General features: G+C 43.2%; 1 protein-coding gene across 1 annotated transcript in view; it reads right to left on the minus strand.

Annotated features, from left to right (window-relative positions):
• The window catches only part of PIK3AP1 (phosphoinositide-3-kinase adaptor protein 1), a 125406-nt gene extending 115704 nt beyond the window's left edge, over window positions 1–9702 (minus strand). The window contains exon 1 of the mRNA XM_063102722.1: window positions 9629–9702. Within this exon, the coding sequence (XP_062958792.1) occupies window positions 9629–9641 (13 nt within the window). The 5' untranslated portion in view covers window positions 9642–9702. The remainder of the gene's footprint in view (window positions 1–9628) is intronic.
• Window positions 9703–17676: the final 7974 nt, after the last annotated feature.

The following is a 17676-nucleotide window of genomic DNA, read 5'->3' on the forward strand; positions in this document are numbered from 1 at the left end:
CCTGGACCACATTTCACCAAGTGATTCCTGGCAAGAAGGTCAGACGCAGGACTCAGGCAAGATCTTGAGGCTCTAAGATCTGAAAAGATCATGGAAGGAATCCTCTTTCCTGCCCCCATTCACCACTATGTTCATAGGAAAGGAAGGAAGGAAGGAAGGAAGGAAGGAAGGAGGGAAGGAGGGAGGGAGGGAGGGAGGGAGGGAGGAGGAAAGAAAATGTAAACACAACACAGTTCTGATTTCTCCCAGGATATTACCAACTTTTTTATTTTTTATTTATTTAATTATTATTATTATTATTATTATTATTATTTTGTCTTTTTCGTGACTGGCACTCAGCCAGTGAGTGCACCAGCCATTCCTATATAGGATCCAAACCCGCGGCGGGAGCATCGCTGTGCTCCCAGCACCGCACTCTCCCGAGTGCACCACGGGCTCGGCCCTTACCAACTTTTTTTTTTTTTTTTTTAAATATCAAATACAACAAAAGTTTGGAGTTTCATTCTTTTTGGAGCTCCTGCTTTGCTGGATCCCTATCCAGTGCTAATATAAAATCCAATAGGCTTATCGGCAGGAACTACTTGATCAGCCTGGGAGTATTTTTGAAGAGAAGGTGTGCACATTTTTTAAGTCAGTATTAATAGATGCAGGAAAAGCATTTGATAAAATCCAATACCCCTTCATGAAAAAAACACTCAACAAATTAGGTGTAGAAAGAATGTACTTCAACACAATAAAAGCCATATACAATAAACCCACAGCTAACATAATACTGAATGGACAAAAACTGGAGCTTTTTCCTCTAAAATCTAGAACAAGACAAGGATAACCACTTTCCCCACTCTTATTCAACATGATACTGGAAGTTCTAGCCAGCACAATAAGGTAAGAGAAAGCAATAAAAGCCATCCAAATCAGAAAGGAGGAAGTCAAACTATCTCTATTCGCAGATGACATGATCATATATACAGAAAACCCTAAAGACTTCACCAAAAAATTACTAGAACTGATAAATGAATACAGTACACTGGCAGTACACAAAATCAACACAAAAAATCAATAGCCTTCCTATACATGTAACAAAATAGCTGAAGAAATCAAGAAAGTAATTCCATTCACAACAGCTACCAAAAAAAATGAAATATCTAGGAGTAAATTTAACCAAGGATGTGAAAGACCTCTACAATGAAAACTATAAAATATTGGTGAAAAAAACTGAAGAGGATACAAATAAATGGAAAAATATCCCATGTTCTTGGGCTGGAAGAATTAACACCATCAAAATGTCAATATTACACAAAGCAATCTATGCATTCAACACAATCCCTATCAAATACTAATTGCATTCTTCACAGAAATAGAAAAAATGATCTTAAAATTTGTATGGAAACACAAAAGACCCTGTATAGCTAAAGCAATAATGAACTAAAAGAACAAAGTTGGAGGCATCACACTTCCTGACTTCAAAATATACCATAAGGGCTGGCCAGTTAGCTCAGCTTATTAGAGTGCAGCCTTGTTACATGAAGGTCAAGGGTTCGGATCCCCATACTGGCCAGCCACCAAAAATAAAAATAAAGAAGGTATCTTCAGTTCAAACTGCATTGCATTCAGGTCAATTCAAAATGTACTATAAAGGGCTGGCCCGTGGCTCACTCGGGAGAGTGTGGTGCTGATAACACCAAGGCCGCAGGTTTGGATACCATATAGGGATGACCGGTTTGCTCACTGGCTGAGCGTGGTACTGACACCAAGTCAAGGGTTAAGATCCCCTGACCGGTCATCTTTAAAAAAAAAAAAAAATGTATTATAAAGCTATAGTAACTCAAAACAGCATGGTAGTAGCATAAAAAGACAAATATACCAATGGAACAGAAGAGAGAACAGAAATAAACCCATGCTCTTACAGCCAATTGATTTTTGACAAAAGCGCCAAGAGTATACACTGGAGAAAGGACAGTCTCTTTAATAAATGGTGTTGGCAAAACTAGATATCCAAAAGGAGAACACTGAAACTAGACCCCTATCTCTCACCATACACAAAAATCAACTCAAAATGAATTAAAGACCTAAATTTAAGACTCGCAACTATGAAACTACTAGAAGAAAACACAGGGAAAACACCACACAAAATGCAAGTGAGCAGCGTTTTTTTTTTTTTTTTGAGCAAGACTACAAAGGAACAGGCAACTAAAGCAAAAATACACAAATGGGACTACATCAAACTAAAAACCATCTGCACAGCAAGGGACACTATCAACAAAGTGAAGAGACAACCTATAGAATGGGAGAAAGTGTTTGCAAACTACACATCAGACAAGGGGCTAATATCCAGAATACATAAGGAACTCAACTCAGCAGAAACCAAATAACCCCATTAAAAAATGGGCAAAAGACCCAAAAAGACATTTCTCCAAAGAAAGACATACAAATGGCAAACAACTTATGAAAAAAAATGCCAAAATCACTAATCATCAGGGAAATGCAAATTAAAACCACAATGAGACATTGTCTCACCCCCATCAGAATGGCTATTACCAACAAGACAGAAAATAACAAATGCTGGTGAGGATTCAGAGAAAAGGGAACCCTCGTACATTGTTGGCAGGAATGTGAATTGGTAAAGCCATTGTGGAAAACAGTATGGAGGTTCCTCAGAGAACTAAAAATGGATCTACCTTATGACTCAGCTATCCCACTCCTGGATATATACCCAGAGGAAATGAAATCAATATATCGAAAAGACGCCTGCACTCCTATGTTCATCACAACACTATTCACAAGAGCCAAAAGATGGAATTAACCTACATGCCCATCAATGATGAATGGATAAAAAAACTGTGGGATATTTACATAATGAAATACTACTCTGCTATAAAAAGAAATGATATTCTATCATTTGCAGCCACATGGATGGAACTGGAAACCATCATGTTAAGTGATGTAAGTCAGACACAAAAAGACAAATAACACATGATCTCACTTACATGTGTAATCTAAAAAAAAGAAAAAAGACAAAAAAATGGTTCTTACAGAAGTAGAGAGTAGAATAATGGTTACCAGAGGCCAGGAAGGGAGGGGGGTCGGGGGAGGAGCAGTGGTGGGCTAATGGGTACAAAACTATGCTATCCACCTTAAGTGAATCATTGTGCAGTATATGCATGTACTGAAACAACACGTTGCACCCCACAAATTTGTACAAGTTAATGTTGAAACTTTTTAAAAGTCAGTATTAGAAGACAGTATGGAACTGGAGAAAAGTCAGCAATTCTGATGATGTCGTGGACACTTGTGGCTCTACGGAGAACTCAATTCTGAGCATAGTCTGTTTCTTCAATTGTGAATCAAATAGTCCTTTTCAGAAATGTTGACCCTGATACCAAAGTTTAAGCAGATTAAGGACAAAATTTTAATATACTGGTGTTATAGCCTTCCCGAAAATAAAATCTTAGCTGATTCAATCTTTTTTTTTTTCCTGTGTAGAACATTTCTCTTTTTTCTGATTCTTTTTCTTTTTTATTGAAACATAATTGATTACATATATTTGTGGGGTACAGAGTTGACTATCAATACTTGAGTACAATATGTGATGATCAAATCAGGATAATTAGCATATTCATCATCACAATACGTAATCGTTCTTTGTATCCATTAACCAATTTCTCGCTAACACCCCCCCCACCACCACCACCTCTCGTAACCACGGTCTGTGTAGAACATTTCTTTGTACCTTAATGGAAAAATAATTTCAGGACTATAGGAAGCATAAAGTTGGCAAAGTGACATAACTATAGGGCTCACACTGAGAAAAGCAGAGTTGAAGTATCAGAATACTTTTGCCTTCTTTCTGCCCCTCATTCCTATGTGGGTGGTTTATCCTAAGAAGCAAATGTCCTTCTAAATGTGAAGTGTTATCGCAGATGAGTATGAATGAGCCTGAGCCATCAGGTAAGAAATGTGCAAGACTTCACATTTCATTATAATATTAAGGATACAGTGTTAGTGATGCTATGCTTGGAATTCAGTTACAAATGCAAAAGTGAGAAAAAGTAGCCATCACCTCTCTCCCCATATTCACAGATATACTAATAAGTATCATGTCAACAATTTGTGCAAATAGGCAGAAGGAGAACGAGATCTCAGAAAGGGATGGCTGTGGTGCCGTGTTTGTGATGAAGAAAGCATAGGTAACGTTTTCAATAGGGTTGACAAGTGATAGCAAAGAAGGGAAGAAGAGGGCAGATAAGGATTTCCTGGAGCGTAAGTACCCTTAAGAGGGAACTTGGGTCTTTGAACCCTTATAGACCTAGCAGAAAAGCAACAGCTTCACACTGGCCTAAAGATTGTGTGGCCATAAGTGAATGATTACTCCAGTTTTATGAGAAGGATTTAGTAAGAGAAGTAAGCCAACATTTTTCAGACGACAAGCGCCAGGGCCACTGAGGGAGTGAGTACTCATGCACCCTGGGTGCTGCCTCACCAGTACCTGCTCCTCTGTTAACAGCTCACTCACAGTTCTTGCCATTTATTAAAGACTCCAAGTCATCAAGGAAAGTTGACATAGTAATTCAGCTCTGTTTCCTGGGCACTGACCATGTGCCAGTCCCGCTGCTAAGCATCTCGTGTACTTTCTCTCATTTAATCTTCAGAACAATCCTGCAAAGTATATGCTATAAACAATCCCATTTTATAGACATAAGCATTAAAACCTGAAGATTAGCTGCTGCCCAAGATCATATTGTTAGTCAGTGCCAGAGCAGGGATTTGAATCCAGGTCCACTTGATTCCAAAGCCCATATTTTAATCTCTAAGTTGCGCCCTATCTAACAAGTCAAGGAAATGCAGAATATAGTTTAGAAAATACAATTAAAACACGTCTAGTACCACTGGTTTCTATTACCATTCTCCAATAAAAGGAACCTTAGAGAAATGACTGTCTCTAGGAGTGATTCTAGGATTCTGTATTTCCTGGGGGTAGGAAATATACAAGAGGAGCCTGGAACATCTTGTGCCAGAAAATAAGGAACTGCTTAAACAAATATATGACAGGCATATGTCAAAGGAACACAGGAGTCAACTTAGAGAGCTCCAAATGGCCAAAAGTGGAACAATATGAGCAACAAAATGAGTAAAATAATATTGAATTATAGTCCAAAGTATAAAAGAAACATCCATGAGTCCATACTGATAAAAATAAATGACTGAATAAGTAAATTGGGGGAGAGAGACAAATCTCTCATGCTTAAGAATTCTAAATAATTTATGTAGATAATTCCACCCTCAAGGAGGTAGAATATAACTCCTTCTAAGTATGCACTCTGCTTAATGAGTTTTTCCTAAAGAGCACAGTATGGAAAGAAAGAAAGAAAAGGTAGTGATCTAGGTCAACTGCAACACTCATAAATCATGTTGATAGTATATATCCTTGATATGATGTGATGGGAATGGAACTTTACCCCTGTGATTTGCCTCCCCAAAACCTATCACCACAATCTCATTATGAGAAAAACATCAGACAAATCTCAATTTCTACGAAATAACTGACCAGTAATCCTCAAAACTGTCAAAGTCATCAAAAATAAGGTAAATCAGAGAAAATCACAGCCGAGAGGTGCCTAACGGGATATAACTTGGTATTTGGGATGGGATCCTGGAACAGAAAAAGGACATTGCATAAAAACTAAGGAAATCTGAATAAATCATAGACTTTAGTTAATAATAAATTTATCAATATTGGTTCATTAATTGTAACAAATGTATCACATTAATGTAAGATGTTAATAACAGGGGAAATAGGTGTGGAATATACAAGTACGGGAACTCTCTGTACTATCTTTGCAGTTTTTATGGAAATCTACAACTGTTCTAAACTTAAAGTATATTAAAATACAATTGAAATAAAAAGCACTTAAGAGGTTAGCCTCTTCTGTATGGAAAATAGCTATTTAAAATGTCTCATTCTGGGGTTCTAGAGTTAAATTCAACCCTCTCTGAGGAAAAGTATTTGAAAAGGAAGTGGTTAGTGCCGCAGACTGGTGAATATCACTACCTATTTGGTCACTACCTTCTGGTGTGACTTAGGCCAATGTATTAAATCGGGCAAATTTTGCCTCAGTTTAAATGAGGACACAATGAAACCTATCACCCTCTGGAAGATTGCTGTGCTGCTGAAACTGAAAGCTGGGGAAGTTGTAAAAAAGTCCAAAGTGGAAGTTAAAATCCCTCCATGATGTGCTGGGTAGCAATACAGGACAAAATTTTTTGTCAGCAACTCTTCCTCATATGGGGACATCACTTTCTTCAGCAGCAATTCCTTTCCTTTAAACATGAGTCATCTCTGCACATGTCCTGAATCACTTCTCAGATTTCTGTTTGCTTGTTAATCAGGAGAAACTAAATACATAAACCAACAAGGAGTCTGTAAACCCTAGACAAAAATGAGGAAGGGTCTCTGTCCTCATAAAGCTTAAAGAACAGGTTGGGCTATAGGAGAAAGGAATGGATGACAGCAGGGCAGGGGTCTGGCTGGTGGCAGCAGGAAGCCACAGTGGTGATAAGAGCAGTGGAAAAAGAGATGATTTCAAATGATTCAGAATCGATTTGAGAAAAGAATAGGAAGGAAGTTCCAGAGAGCTCCTCAGACTACCCAGCCCAGACCTCAAAGATCAGATGGAAGTTAAGATCACAAAAAAGTTGAAAGTCCCTTCAAGCCCTACGGTCCTGTAAATCCAGGAATGGTAGAAGGATCTGAAGGCAAGAGAAGCCGTGGAGAGAGGGGGCAGGAAAAGCTATGAGAGCTTTCTTCAAATACTTGGAGGCTGACTCATGGAGGACAGGGTTCTAGTCTACACCCAGCCACACACGCGGCCACTTGGGAAAGTAAATTATGGCCTCTGTCTCTCCTCTCTCATGTGTAAATACACAAGACACCATCGCAGATCCAGAGAGTATTCCAGGGTAGACTAATTTCATTTCCTTTTATCTTGCTACCCATGGTTCTCTCAAGGACAGGGAACCAATATTCTCCTGGATTTCAACAAGCAAACATATCTTTCAGAAAATAAAAGCCTAATTCTTACCCTTTGATGGAAGGGAATTTAAGAAGGCTGTAAAAAGTACTGACACATGCTACAATCGGATGAACCTTGAAAACATTACACTGCGTGAAAGAAGCCAGTCACCAAAGACCGCATACTACAGGATCCCATTCATATGAAAGTCCAGGGTAAGGAAATTTATAGAGACAAAGTAGATCTCAGGGGTGGGGAGGTGGGAGAATAAGGAGGAGATGGCTAAAGCTTACAGAGTTTCTTTTTGAGGTGATGAAAATCTTCTAAAATTGACTGTGGTGATGGCTACACATACCTGTGAAGACTGAAAATCACTGAATCGTGTAGTTTAAATGGATGAATGTGGCAGGTGCATGATTTCAAAATAAAGCTGTTTTTAAAAGAAGACCATAAGGAAGAGTAGCCTGGATGACTCCGGAGCCTACAGCATCTTGGCGAGAGGCACTGTTCTCACCACTGTGACCTGTCCCCACAGGTTCTTGTACCTCTAGACCTCAGGGGTCCCCAGGGACCCTAGAGGCCCAACTCCCGCTTGCAGCACCTGGAGTGGTGTCTCACTACAGCGGATGCTAACAGCAAGAAGGTTTGATAGCTCTAACCATTACAGACACCTGCGGAAGTAGCTACAGTGTTCATAAATACCCCCAGGTTTGGCCACTGGGCAAGGGTCCCCATCTTGCCCTCCTAACCCCTTTGCTCCCTGGAGAGATGCACATAGGACACTGGGTGAGAGTGGTTTTCTCGGCTTCCTCTGTCCAAGACCCTTCTGGTTTGTGTTTCCTGGACTCAGCCACCCAGGGTTTGTTCCCAGCCATGGCAGGAGGTGGGAGATTCACTGGTTCATTCTCTGACCTCATCTCTTTCTCCTCCATCACTCAGCTACCCCAGCCCCTTTGGCCTGCTCTCTGTTCCTTAAACATGCCAATATACTCATCAGCTGGGCACTCTTTCCCCGCAGGGCCCCCTCCCTCTCCTCCTTCAAGTCTTGGCTCAAATATCCCTTTCTCCATGAGGCCTAACCTGGCCACCTCATTTAAAATTCTAACCCCAATCCCCCTCACCCTTCTCTATTGTCTTTCCATAGCAATATCATACCAAGAACTTTCTTATTAGGTGTATTGCCTGCCTTCACTGCTCTGTAAGCTCTGTGGTGGGGGCATCACTTCTGACACCTAGAATAGTGCCTGGAAACAGTAAGCATGCAATAAACATTTGTAAATGAATGAATTCCCTCTAGATAAACCTGCCTTGGCTTTCAAAAGAGTGTGTGAGCCTACTATTACCAGGGAGTCCTTATTCACAGTATAGCTTCTTCTAACCTCCAGAGCCACAAAATTGAGATTGACTCCTTCCCACCCCTCTTAAACAATGAGCATGAACCACTAAATCTAACAGAACTAGCCCCACTGGCCTTTTCTACCCCTGCTTCCAAAGCACCATAACCAGGCTGGCCCTCAGTACATCTGGGGAGATCTCGCTCTTCGTTCCAGCATCTACTTGCATCCACCCAGAACAGTGCCTTCTCCTGGCAAGGTAGATTTTCTTTTTCTAGAGGCATTTGCATCCTGTTTTCACGTGTTATCTCTACTAAAACATTACAAGGCAGGCTGGGAAAATACTAGTAAACCCATTTGCAAACATGGTAACTCTATCTCTTCTCATCTAGTAATTCCCTGTTTACTTACTGCTTTCCTTCACAAGTCTATAAACTCCTGGAGAGCAGAGACCAGGTGTGTCCTGGTCACCACTGAGAACCTATGAGGTGCATGATATCTATTGAAGTGCATAGTAAAGGTTCATTGTCTCTAGTCATTATCATTATTATATGGTTTGTCCGGGATCTCAGTAAGTGAGTGACTTGCCAAGTACACACACCCATGAGCCAGACGGAACTCAAGACCACCAGAAAAGACTCCTGGCACCTTTAGGTGTGTAGCCTTACCCAGCGACTTCCAACTCTCCCCAGTGCCCAAAGTTCTGCAAAGGACATAGGAAATGTAAACCTAAGGAATAGTGTTCTTAGGTTCGTCGCAAAATTCCTGACGAAAAACACAAAACCTGGGATGGGTGGAGGAAGGGGGCTTGGGAAGCCGGTTCAAGGGCCAGTCCTCACCTCCCAGCGCCGCTCAGGACTATCTCAGCGCCCCCTACTGGTCCACTGAGGCTCTAGGGGAAGCATATGGCCCGCATAGACAAGTCCGCCCTCCGCCTGCTCTCAACTCGTCTCTCAGGTCACAGAGTCGTAGGAACAGGGGAAACGACCCTCACAAGCTCCAAGGGCCACAGACGGAGAGAGAAGAGGAGACCTAGAAGACGGGGGCGCCGGGGAGGGTCAGGGCAGGGGCCGAAGAGAATCGCGCAACAGCCTGGCAAGCGGGACGTGGGAAAGTTGGGGTGGGAAGTTCGCGACAGGGACCAGAGAAAAGAACATTAAGAACAGACAGAGCACACGACCCCCACCCTGAAGAGGCACAGACGTGAGAGGAGGAGCGCGCTCCGAGGGACAAGGGGCGCGCGGGCCGGAGGTCCGGAGAGCGCCCGGCGCCCTGCCTACCCACCTGGGGCTGCCATGCCGCGGGCGCAGCTCGCATCCCCGGCTCGCTGCGTGCCCGGTGCCCGGTGCCCGGCGGCGTCCCTGGGCGCGGGGCGGGAGGGCGCCGGGCTCCGCGCAGCCCCAGCCGCCGCTCTGGCGCTTCCTCCCGGCGGGCAGCCAGGACTCTCCGCGAGGGCGTGTCCACAGGGCCCGCCCCGCCTGCGGCGCTCGGCCCGGGCACCTGCACCCGCGGCGGTTGGGGAGGGGAAGTGAGAACCCCTCGGGCCCGGGCCGCTGGCCAGCTCCCCGCACGGTCCCCTGCGCGGGGGTAGGGAGGAGTCGCGGGGCTTCGTGCCACGTGCGACCCACTCCTCCTGAAACCGACCCTGATCGGCCACTAAAGGGCAGCCCGAGGTGGAGGGGGTGCTGGGAGGGGAGGAAGGGAGAGGGTTGGGCTGCTCGGCCTCTGGGACCCTCTGGGACCTGGGCGGGGGGTGTATTTGAGCACCAGCTGTCCGAGCCACTTTTTCATCCCTTGGGGTTTTGTCCCCAAGCCGCTGCCCCTGCAGGAAAGGGGAGGAGACAGGATGGAGGAGGCTGGGCACCTGACCCTGGGAGCTTGGTGTTGCCCTTCAGTACCCTCCAGTGCCCTTTCTTCAATTCCTTGGATCTGGTCTCCTGATGACACATGAACATTAATCATAATCACATGTGATAAATATACAATAGAGTTGTCACTGGGTTGATTACATCGCTTTGTGCTGGGCACTGTGTCAAATGCCTTACACACATTGCAGTGCATTCTCAGAACGACCTCTGAGATAGCACCTGTCACTGTCTTCATGTTCCAGCTGAAGAAACCAGCCAAATACCTTGCCCAGGCTTCCACAGAGAACAAATGCTCCTGGGGTCCAGCACCAGGACTGCCCGATTCCAGGACTAGAGCTCCCGCTTCAGCCTCACACTCGCCTGACCCCTTCTTGTCCTCCTCCCTTTGCCCTTTGCCCGCTCCTGTAATTGATCTGAATAGCAGATGCCCTTGGTGTCCTCAACAATCCAGGGTCCAGAAGATGAACCCAGAAAGTTAGAGTTCAAGCCTACGTAAAAATAAACGAAATGGATTTAAGAATGGAAATATCAGAATGAGACTGTGTATTAGTTTTCTACTGTCAATGTAATAAATTCCTACAACCCTATCTTATCTTAAACTTCTGCGGTTCAGAAGTACAACATGAATCTCACTGGGCTAAAATCAAGATGTTGACAGGGTTAAGTTTCTTTCTGCCAAATAGAAGAGAGTCCATTTTCTTGCGCTTTCAGCTTCTATAGGCCACACACATTCCTTGACTCATGGTACCTTCCTCCATATTCTAAGGTAGCAACATAGCATCTCTCTGACCCTGCTTCCATCGTCGTATCTCTCCCTGACTCTCTTCTGTCTCCCTCTTCTTTAATGACCCTAGTGATTACATTATCTGGGCCCACCCAGATAATTCAGGGAAATATCCCTATTTTAAGGTCAGCTGATTAGCAACCTCAAAGCTGTCTACCATTTTAATTTTCCTTTGTCATGAAAGGTGGCATATTCACAGGTTCTAGGGATTAGAACATGGGCATATTCAGGGCACCATTACTTTACCACCACAAGTCTTGCATTCCTAAAGCAGAAATGAGCTCACTGTCTGCTATACCCTATATCTATTCCCCATTTTCAGGACATCTCTGGGCCTCCAGACAAGGTAGCCACCCCTCATCATACACTGGTACAGCCTTATACTGTTCTTTAGTATAAATTACATAGGTATTTTTGTGCAATTACTTATTTTAACTTGTGTTTCCTCCATTCAACTATAAACCCCTCAAAGGCAGGATCCAAGTCTGTCTTTTTCACCATGAAACCACCGGGAACCAAGTCTGGCCAGAGAATATGCTCAGAAAGAATTTGTAGAACGAGTGAATGAATGAATGAATATAACCAGGAAATCCTTAAATTTGCAAAAGAAGGATAGAAGGGTCTGTTCAGGTACTAAAAATTTTGGAACCCTGAGCCTGGAGGAGGGGAATATAAAATGTCAAAAATCAGCCATACAGAATAAAAGCCATCAGAGTAAGGATGATGGGGAGCTACAGTTTGGAAATGTTGAGTTTGAGGTGCCCATGGGATGTCCTAGGAGGTTTCTGTCATTGCAGAAGAGAGAGACGGGGGAGGAGGTTACCCTTGGAGTGGAAGCTGCATGAGGGGATGAAGAGCAGGAGCCTGGCCTCAAGGGCAGAGCGGTGGGGAAGGACCATGCTCAGGGACCACTGACAAGGGGTCTGCAAAGGCAGCTAGAATAACCAGAGGCAGGATGGAGGCAGGACCGAATAACCAGGAGGCCAAGAAAGGAGGGTTTGGATGAGAAGGTTGTCAGTAGTGTGGGTCACTGGGAGGATCTGAGAGAATGAAATCTGATATAAAAACAACAGAGTACCGAGGTCACCAGTAACATCCAGGAGTCCAGTCTGTAGCAGCAAAAGCTAGACTGCTCGAAGATAAGGGGAAGGAAAAGGGGGTGAGGAGGACACTTTGGAACACGGGACAGAGATCTGGACTGAAAGACAGGAGCCCCAAATTCTTATCTCAGCCCTTCACTAACCACTGTGGGGCCCTGGTAAGCCATAACTGCAAGAGCCCTGTTTCCTCATGTGTACGGGAGGGCAGTGCCACTCAGTCAATGCCAGGGCTCTGTGGAAAACCCTATTTGGAGACCATTGCCTGAACCCTGGGCTTCCAGACTCTACCCTCTCCCTGAGCCTTGCTCACGCTGCACAAGCCTTTAAACCTGTCTGGTCTATATTCATTGTCAGAGTTGAATGCACTCAAGGTCAACTCCCCTGATGTCTCCACTGTTCAAATGCATGGTCCTCCTTTCCAGCTCTGGATGTTAGGATGTGAAGGCCCTTTCCTGCCTCCTAACTAAGAGAATCTGGACAACTTTTTAACCTAAAGGATATTTCTATACTTGTCACACTTAGAGGACATCTTCCAGTGCCAGGTAAAGTCTTGGGTGCTGGGTCAGCTGTCTAAACTCTGCCCCCACTGCTGTGCAGCACTGACCTCTGGAATTTGGCCAGGAAGAGGATTCAGAGGCCAACACTCCTGTGGTGAAAGGACCTGACTAGTCTTCGATGCTGGTGATTCCACCCCATTTCTTTGTATAGCAGGAGGGGCCATGCTGGGGGAAGTAGTGTCATTAGTTTTACAAATGGAGATTTGGTATATTTTGCAGAATGGGTTGCGGGGAGGGAGACAGCTGCCCCTCTGAAGGGCCCTGCTTGGCCCCGGTGCACTGGCTCTCCCGCACAGGCTCTGCAGTCCGTCCTCCAGCACTGGATGGCAGGCGAATGGGCTTGAGGAAGGACGGAGGAGAACCTGGATTTAGAGGCTGCCCTACAGTCCTGCTTGGCATAGCAAACAGGAGGGGCCAGACGGGTGAACATGTGCCATCCAAGGGACAGTGAGGAGGAAAGGAGGGAAAAAATCCCTGTTCCTTATATCTTCAAGATGTTACTTCATAATCTCTCAGACCTGGGGACCGGCGTCTTTTCCTTGGTTATTGAAGCCTCACTTTCTAGGACAAAAAGGTAGAGGTGGAGGAGCATGCCACAGTAGGTGATCTGAATTCATCTCAATTCTCTTCGCTATCCTATAAGGAAGATACTAATAGTATACCCATTTTACAGGTACATAACTTAAATAACTTTTGCCCAAGGACACAGAGCTACTAATCACAGAGCTGAGCTTGAACCCAGACAGTCTGGCTCCAGAGCCCATGCTTCTGCCCACTAGCTTAGGTGCTAAATGCACAGCAGGCCCTGCTGTGACCTGAACGGCCCACAGGTCAGCACCAGCCTGTGTTGGCATCACTTTGCACTGCAGGTGGACAGGAAAATATCTCTCCGTCACCTGTGGGCTCCCCCTGCTCTGCCAGGACTACCTTACTCTCATGAAACATGAACATCAGGAAGGGACCCTCCCTTGGAGCTCCTCCAGCATCCTCTACGTCCCTGCCCATCTCCCTGTCAGTGTCCCCTGACTCGGTCAGCTCACATCTCCAGTGCCTAGCACAGGGCTCGACACACAGTGAGAGTTCAGTAACATTAGTTATTTGTTTGTAAGCATCAAATCCAACCTGCCCATTTTATAGATGAAAATACTGACATACAGGTTAAATGACCTGCCTTATAAACACACTGGACTTTCTACCTGCTCAAGATGTTTCAACCCATCCCAGTTGGGCATCATATTAAAACCCAATGAAGGAAATTTGGGAACATTTGTAGCTTTTCAGGAACAAGTAGCATTGCAAATGAAACCTAGAAGCCTAGCTCTCTCTCAAGAGCATAGCCTCCTTCCCAGCTCATCAAAATGGACATTTCCCATGAAGGTTCTGCCACAGCCTGAGGGCCTCTCCTTGGGCCATTCTGAGCAATGGCAGCACTTCTTTTTAGACCCTGGATCTCAAGTTCAGAGAAACAAAATGTTGAGCACCTCCTTTGTGGTTCCAGTAAGGTTATTCCCCTGACCTATGGTCACTGGGTTACTTAAGTATCAAAGCTAGATTTTGAATTCAAATCCATTCATTACCCAAGAGCTGCCTCCCTTGCAATGTGTTGTGATTCAGAAGCCATGCCAGCTGTTCTAAAGTAGTGCCATGATCACCAACCCAAAAGGAACCTTAGTAACAAGAAAAAGAAGTGTCACAGAGATTGCTGGTTACCCACTCAATATCCACTCTCCCCCTGTTTCATAGTAACAAAATTCTAATTTTATTTGGAGGCAGCAATGTGTCCTGCTGAAAGACTTCATTCTCCAGCCTCTCTTACAACTTAGAAGAAGCCAATAAGATGTAAATGGAAGTCATTGGCTGGGATGTCCAGGAAAGTTCTTTATAATAGGCTTACCTCTGCTGGCAAAACCCTTTTTGCCTCTCTCTCTTTCTTTTTAGTTCCTGCCTGGAATGTGAATGTGATGGCTGGAGAGCCAACAACCCTCTTAGATCATGAGGTGGCCATGTGGATGGAAGCCATACACTAAGGATGGTAGAGTTAAAAAGGTGGGCAGAGTCTGGGTCCCTGCTGACCACAGAGCTCCCAAATAAGCTCTAGGTTTCCCACCTCTGAATTCTTTCACATGAGAAAGAAATAAATACATCTCAGTCTTGTTTGAGCCATGATTATTTGGGTGTTCTTCTATATGTAGCCAAACCTAATTCTTTACTGATAAAGGAATGAAAGCTAACAGTTATTGAGCACCAACCACAATCCATGAACTTTCTTAGGCTATTTCAGCCAATTCTCACAATAATTCTGCATCATAGGTATCATCTCCACCTCACACATGGAGAAACTGAGAGTCAGTGATGTTAGATCCTTTATGCAGGGTCATTCAGCAGGGAGCAGATCTGCTATTCAAACTCAGGTGAGTCTGAGCCCAAAGTTCATGATCTTCCCATAGTACAATGATATATTGGATGCCTTCCAGAGAGTTAATTTGAAAGTACTTCCTGAGGATGTGTGGGTGCTCTCAAGTGTGGGATCCTCAGCGCTTCAAGTCGCGTGCAGTTGGTGCCTTCATTCATGCGTGAAAGCGTATCTTGCACATTTTCTACTTCTGCCTTTTGAAGTGCTGAAGCAGAAAGTCTAGGCAGCTGTAACAAAAAAAAAAAAAAAAAAAAAAAATTCAGGACTTGGCCTCATAGACTCTTAGAGTGTTGGTGTTGGAAAAGACCCTAAGAGGTCATTAGTGGACACATGTGGAAATGAAGGCCACGAGAGGCAAAGTGACCCTTCTAAGGTCATGTTTTGAGTTGGAAGCAGAACTAGAACCCTGGTCCTGATTCCTAGTCTGGTGCTTTTTTGCTCTATCTGACCACTTATTTTTTCCCTATCAGTAAATTCAAAAAACAACTGTAGAAATTCTTTTCTTGATCTGATGCTTTCATTTTGCAGCTCTTTTTCATAAATTTACCACTAGTCCTAAAGGGTTAACCTAAACTAGAATCCCTGGGATAAGCCCCATTTGGTCATGATGCATCCTTCTTTTGATTGTGTGCTGATTTGCTAATATTTTATTAAGGATTTTTGCATCTATATTCATGGGGGACATTAATCTGCAAGTTTTTGTGGTGTCTTTTGTCAGTTTTTGGTATCAGGGTTAATCTTGCCTCATAAAATGAGGTTGGAAGTATTTCTTCTCTATTTTCTGATAGAAGAAGATCAGTGTTATTTCTTTCTTAAATGTTTGATAGAATTAACCAGTAAAAATATCCAGGCCTAAATTTTTCTTTGCGAGGTTTGCTAGCAATTTCAATTTCCTCAACAGATACAAAGCTATTCAGATTTTACATTTCATCTTGTGCCAGTATTGGTATATTGTATTTTTCAAGAAATTTGTCCATTTCATTTAAGTTTTTTCAGACTTACTTACATGAAGTTATTCATAATATTTCCTTGTTATCTTTTTAATATCTGTAGGATCTGTAATGTTGCCCCTATTTAATTTCTGATATTGTTAATTGGTATGTTCTCTCTCTCCCTCTGTTTCTCTGTTTCTCTGTTTCTATTGGTCTAGATAGATGTTTATCAATTTGATTGATCTTTGCAAAGAACCAGCTTTTGGTTTTGCTAATTTTTCTGTTGTTTGTGTTCTACTTCATTGGTTTCTGCTCTCATCTTTATTTTTTCCTTTCTTCTGCTTACTTTGGGATCACTTTGCTCTTATCTAGCTTCCTAAGGCTGAACCTTCAGCCATTGATTTTATTTCTTTTATTTCTTTGATTTTATTTCTTTATTTCTTTTATATCTTTTCTAATACAAGGATTTAAAGCTATAAATTTCTCCAATTCAAGACTTTTGCTGTATCTCTCAAATTTTGATATGTTGTATTTTCATTGTTATTTAGTTAAAAAATATTTTTAATGTACCCTGTAACTTCTTCTTCGAGTCATGTGGTTTTTTTTAGTTAATATCTAAATATTTAGATTTTTAAGAAGATATATTATCATTATTGATTTCTAACTTAATTCCATTATGGTTAGAAAGCTGATTCTGTATGATATCAACTTTTTAAATTTATTAGTATTGTTTTATGGCCTGGTTTATGATTTATCCTGGTGAATGTGCATTTGAAAAGAATATTATTCTGCAGTTGTTGGACAGAATATCTATTAGGTCAAGATGCCTGGTAGTATTGGATTGTACTGTGGACATTGTAAATGATATTTGTAGAGACTCTGGATTTTATTTTACCACTGAAAAGGTTTGTTTGTTTGTTTGTTTGTTTGTTTGGCCAGCAGCTGTTTTGGCTGGACTCTGATTGCAAACTCTGTCTTTTCCGCTGTGGTGGGCAGCAGCAGAACTCTCTGTCCCGTCCTTTCAGCCTTACCTGGGCTGCCCAGAGTCTGCTCTGCACAGATATAGTGCAGGAGTCAGCTGTAGGTTTGGGCAGAGTTTATGCAGAGTTTGGAGCTCTACTCTCTTGCTCTCTCCTTTCGGAGATGACAGCCCTCCTTTCCAGCTGCTATATCCTTTGGTTCTTCAAGGCACTTAGTCTGTGTATGATCTATCTGAATTTCAGCTGTTCCCCAGGGCACAGAGCAGGACCTACCCTCTTGCAAAAAGCCATAGAATTGAGAAACCTAGTACTGTCCCTTCTTCTAAGTGTTGCCTGTCCTCCAGTGTCTGTCTGCTTTTTGCTTCTCTCCAGTGCCTTTAGGTACTTGTTGTTTTTGTTTGTTTTGTCCAGAGTTTATAGTGCTACCTGTGGGAGGCCTGGTCCAATAGGAGTTACTCCTCTATTGTCAGAAGCTAGAACCGCTAGCATCTCGAGCCCAGTAGAGAGGTAGACCAGCTGGACAGTGCCTGAGGTGCATCTCTTCAAGGAATGCTAAAACGTCACAGGAATAAATCAGAAATACAGTGCCAATTAACTCAACTTCCCATGTGTGACTCCTTATATAATAGATGAAATGCAAATTGTTTCTTGTTTAAGTAAACACAGTCTTCAAGTGAAAACTTGACCAAAAAAAAGGG

The sequence above is a fragment of the Cynocephalus volans genome, chromosome 7 (assembly GCF_027409185.1).
Source record: "Cynocephalus volans isolate mCynVol1 chromosome 7, mCynVol1.pri, whole genome shotgun sequence".
Lineage (NCBI taxonomy): Eukaryota > Metazoa > Chordata > Mammalia > Dermoptera > Cynocephalidae > Cynocephalus > Cynocephalus volans.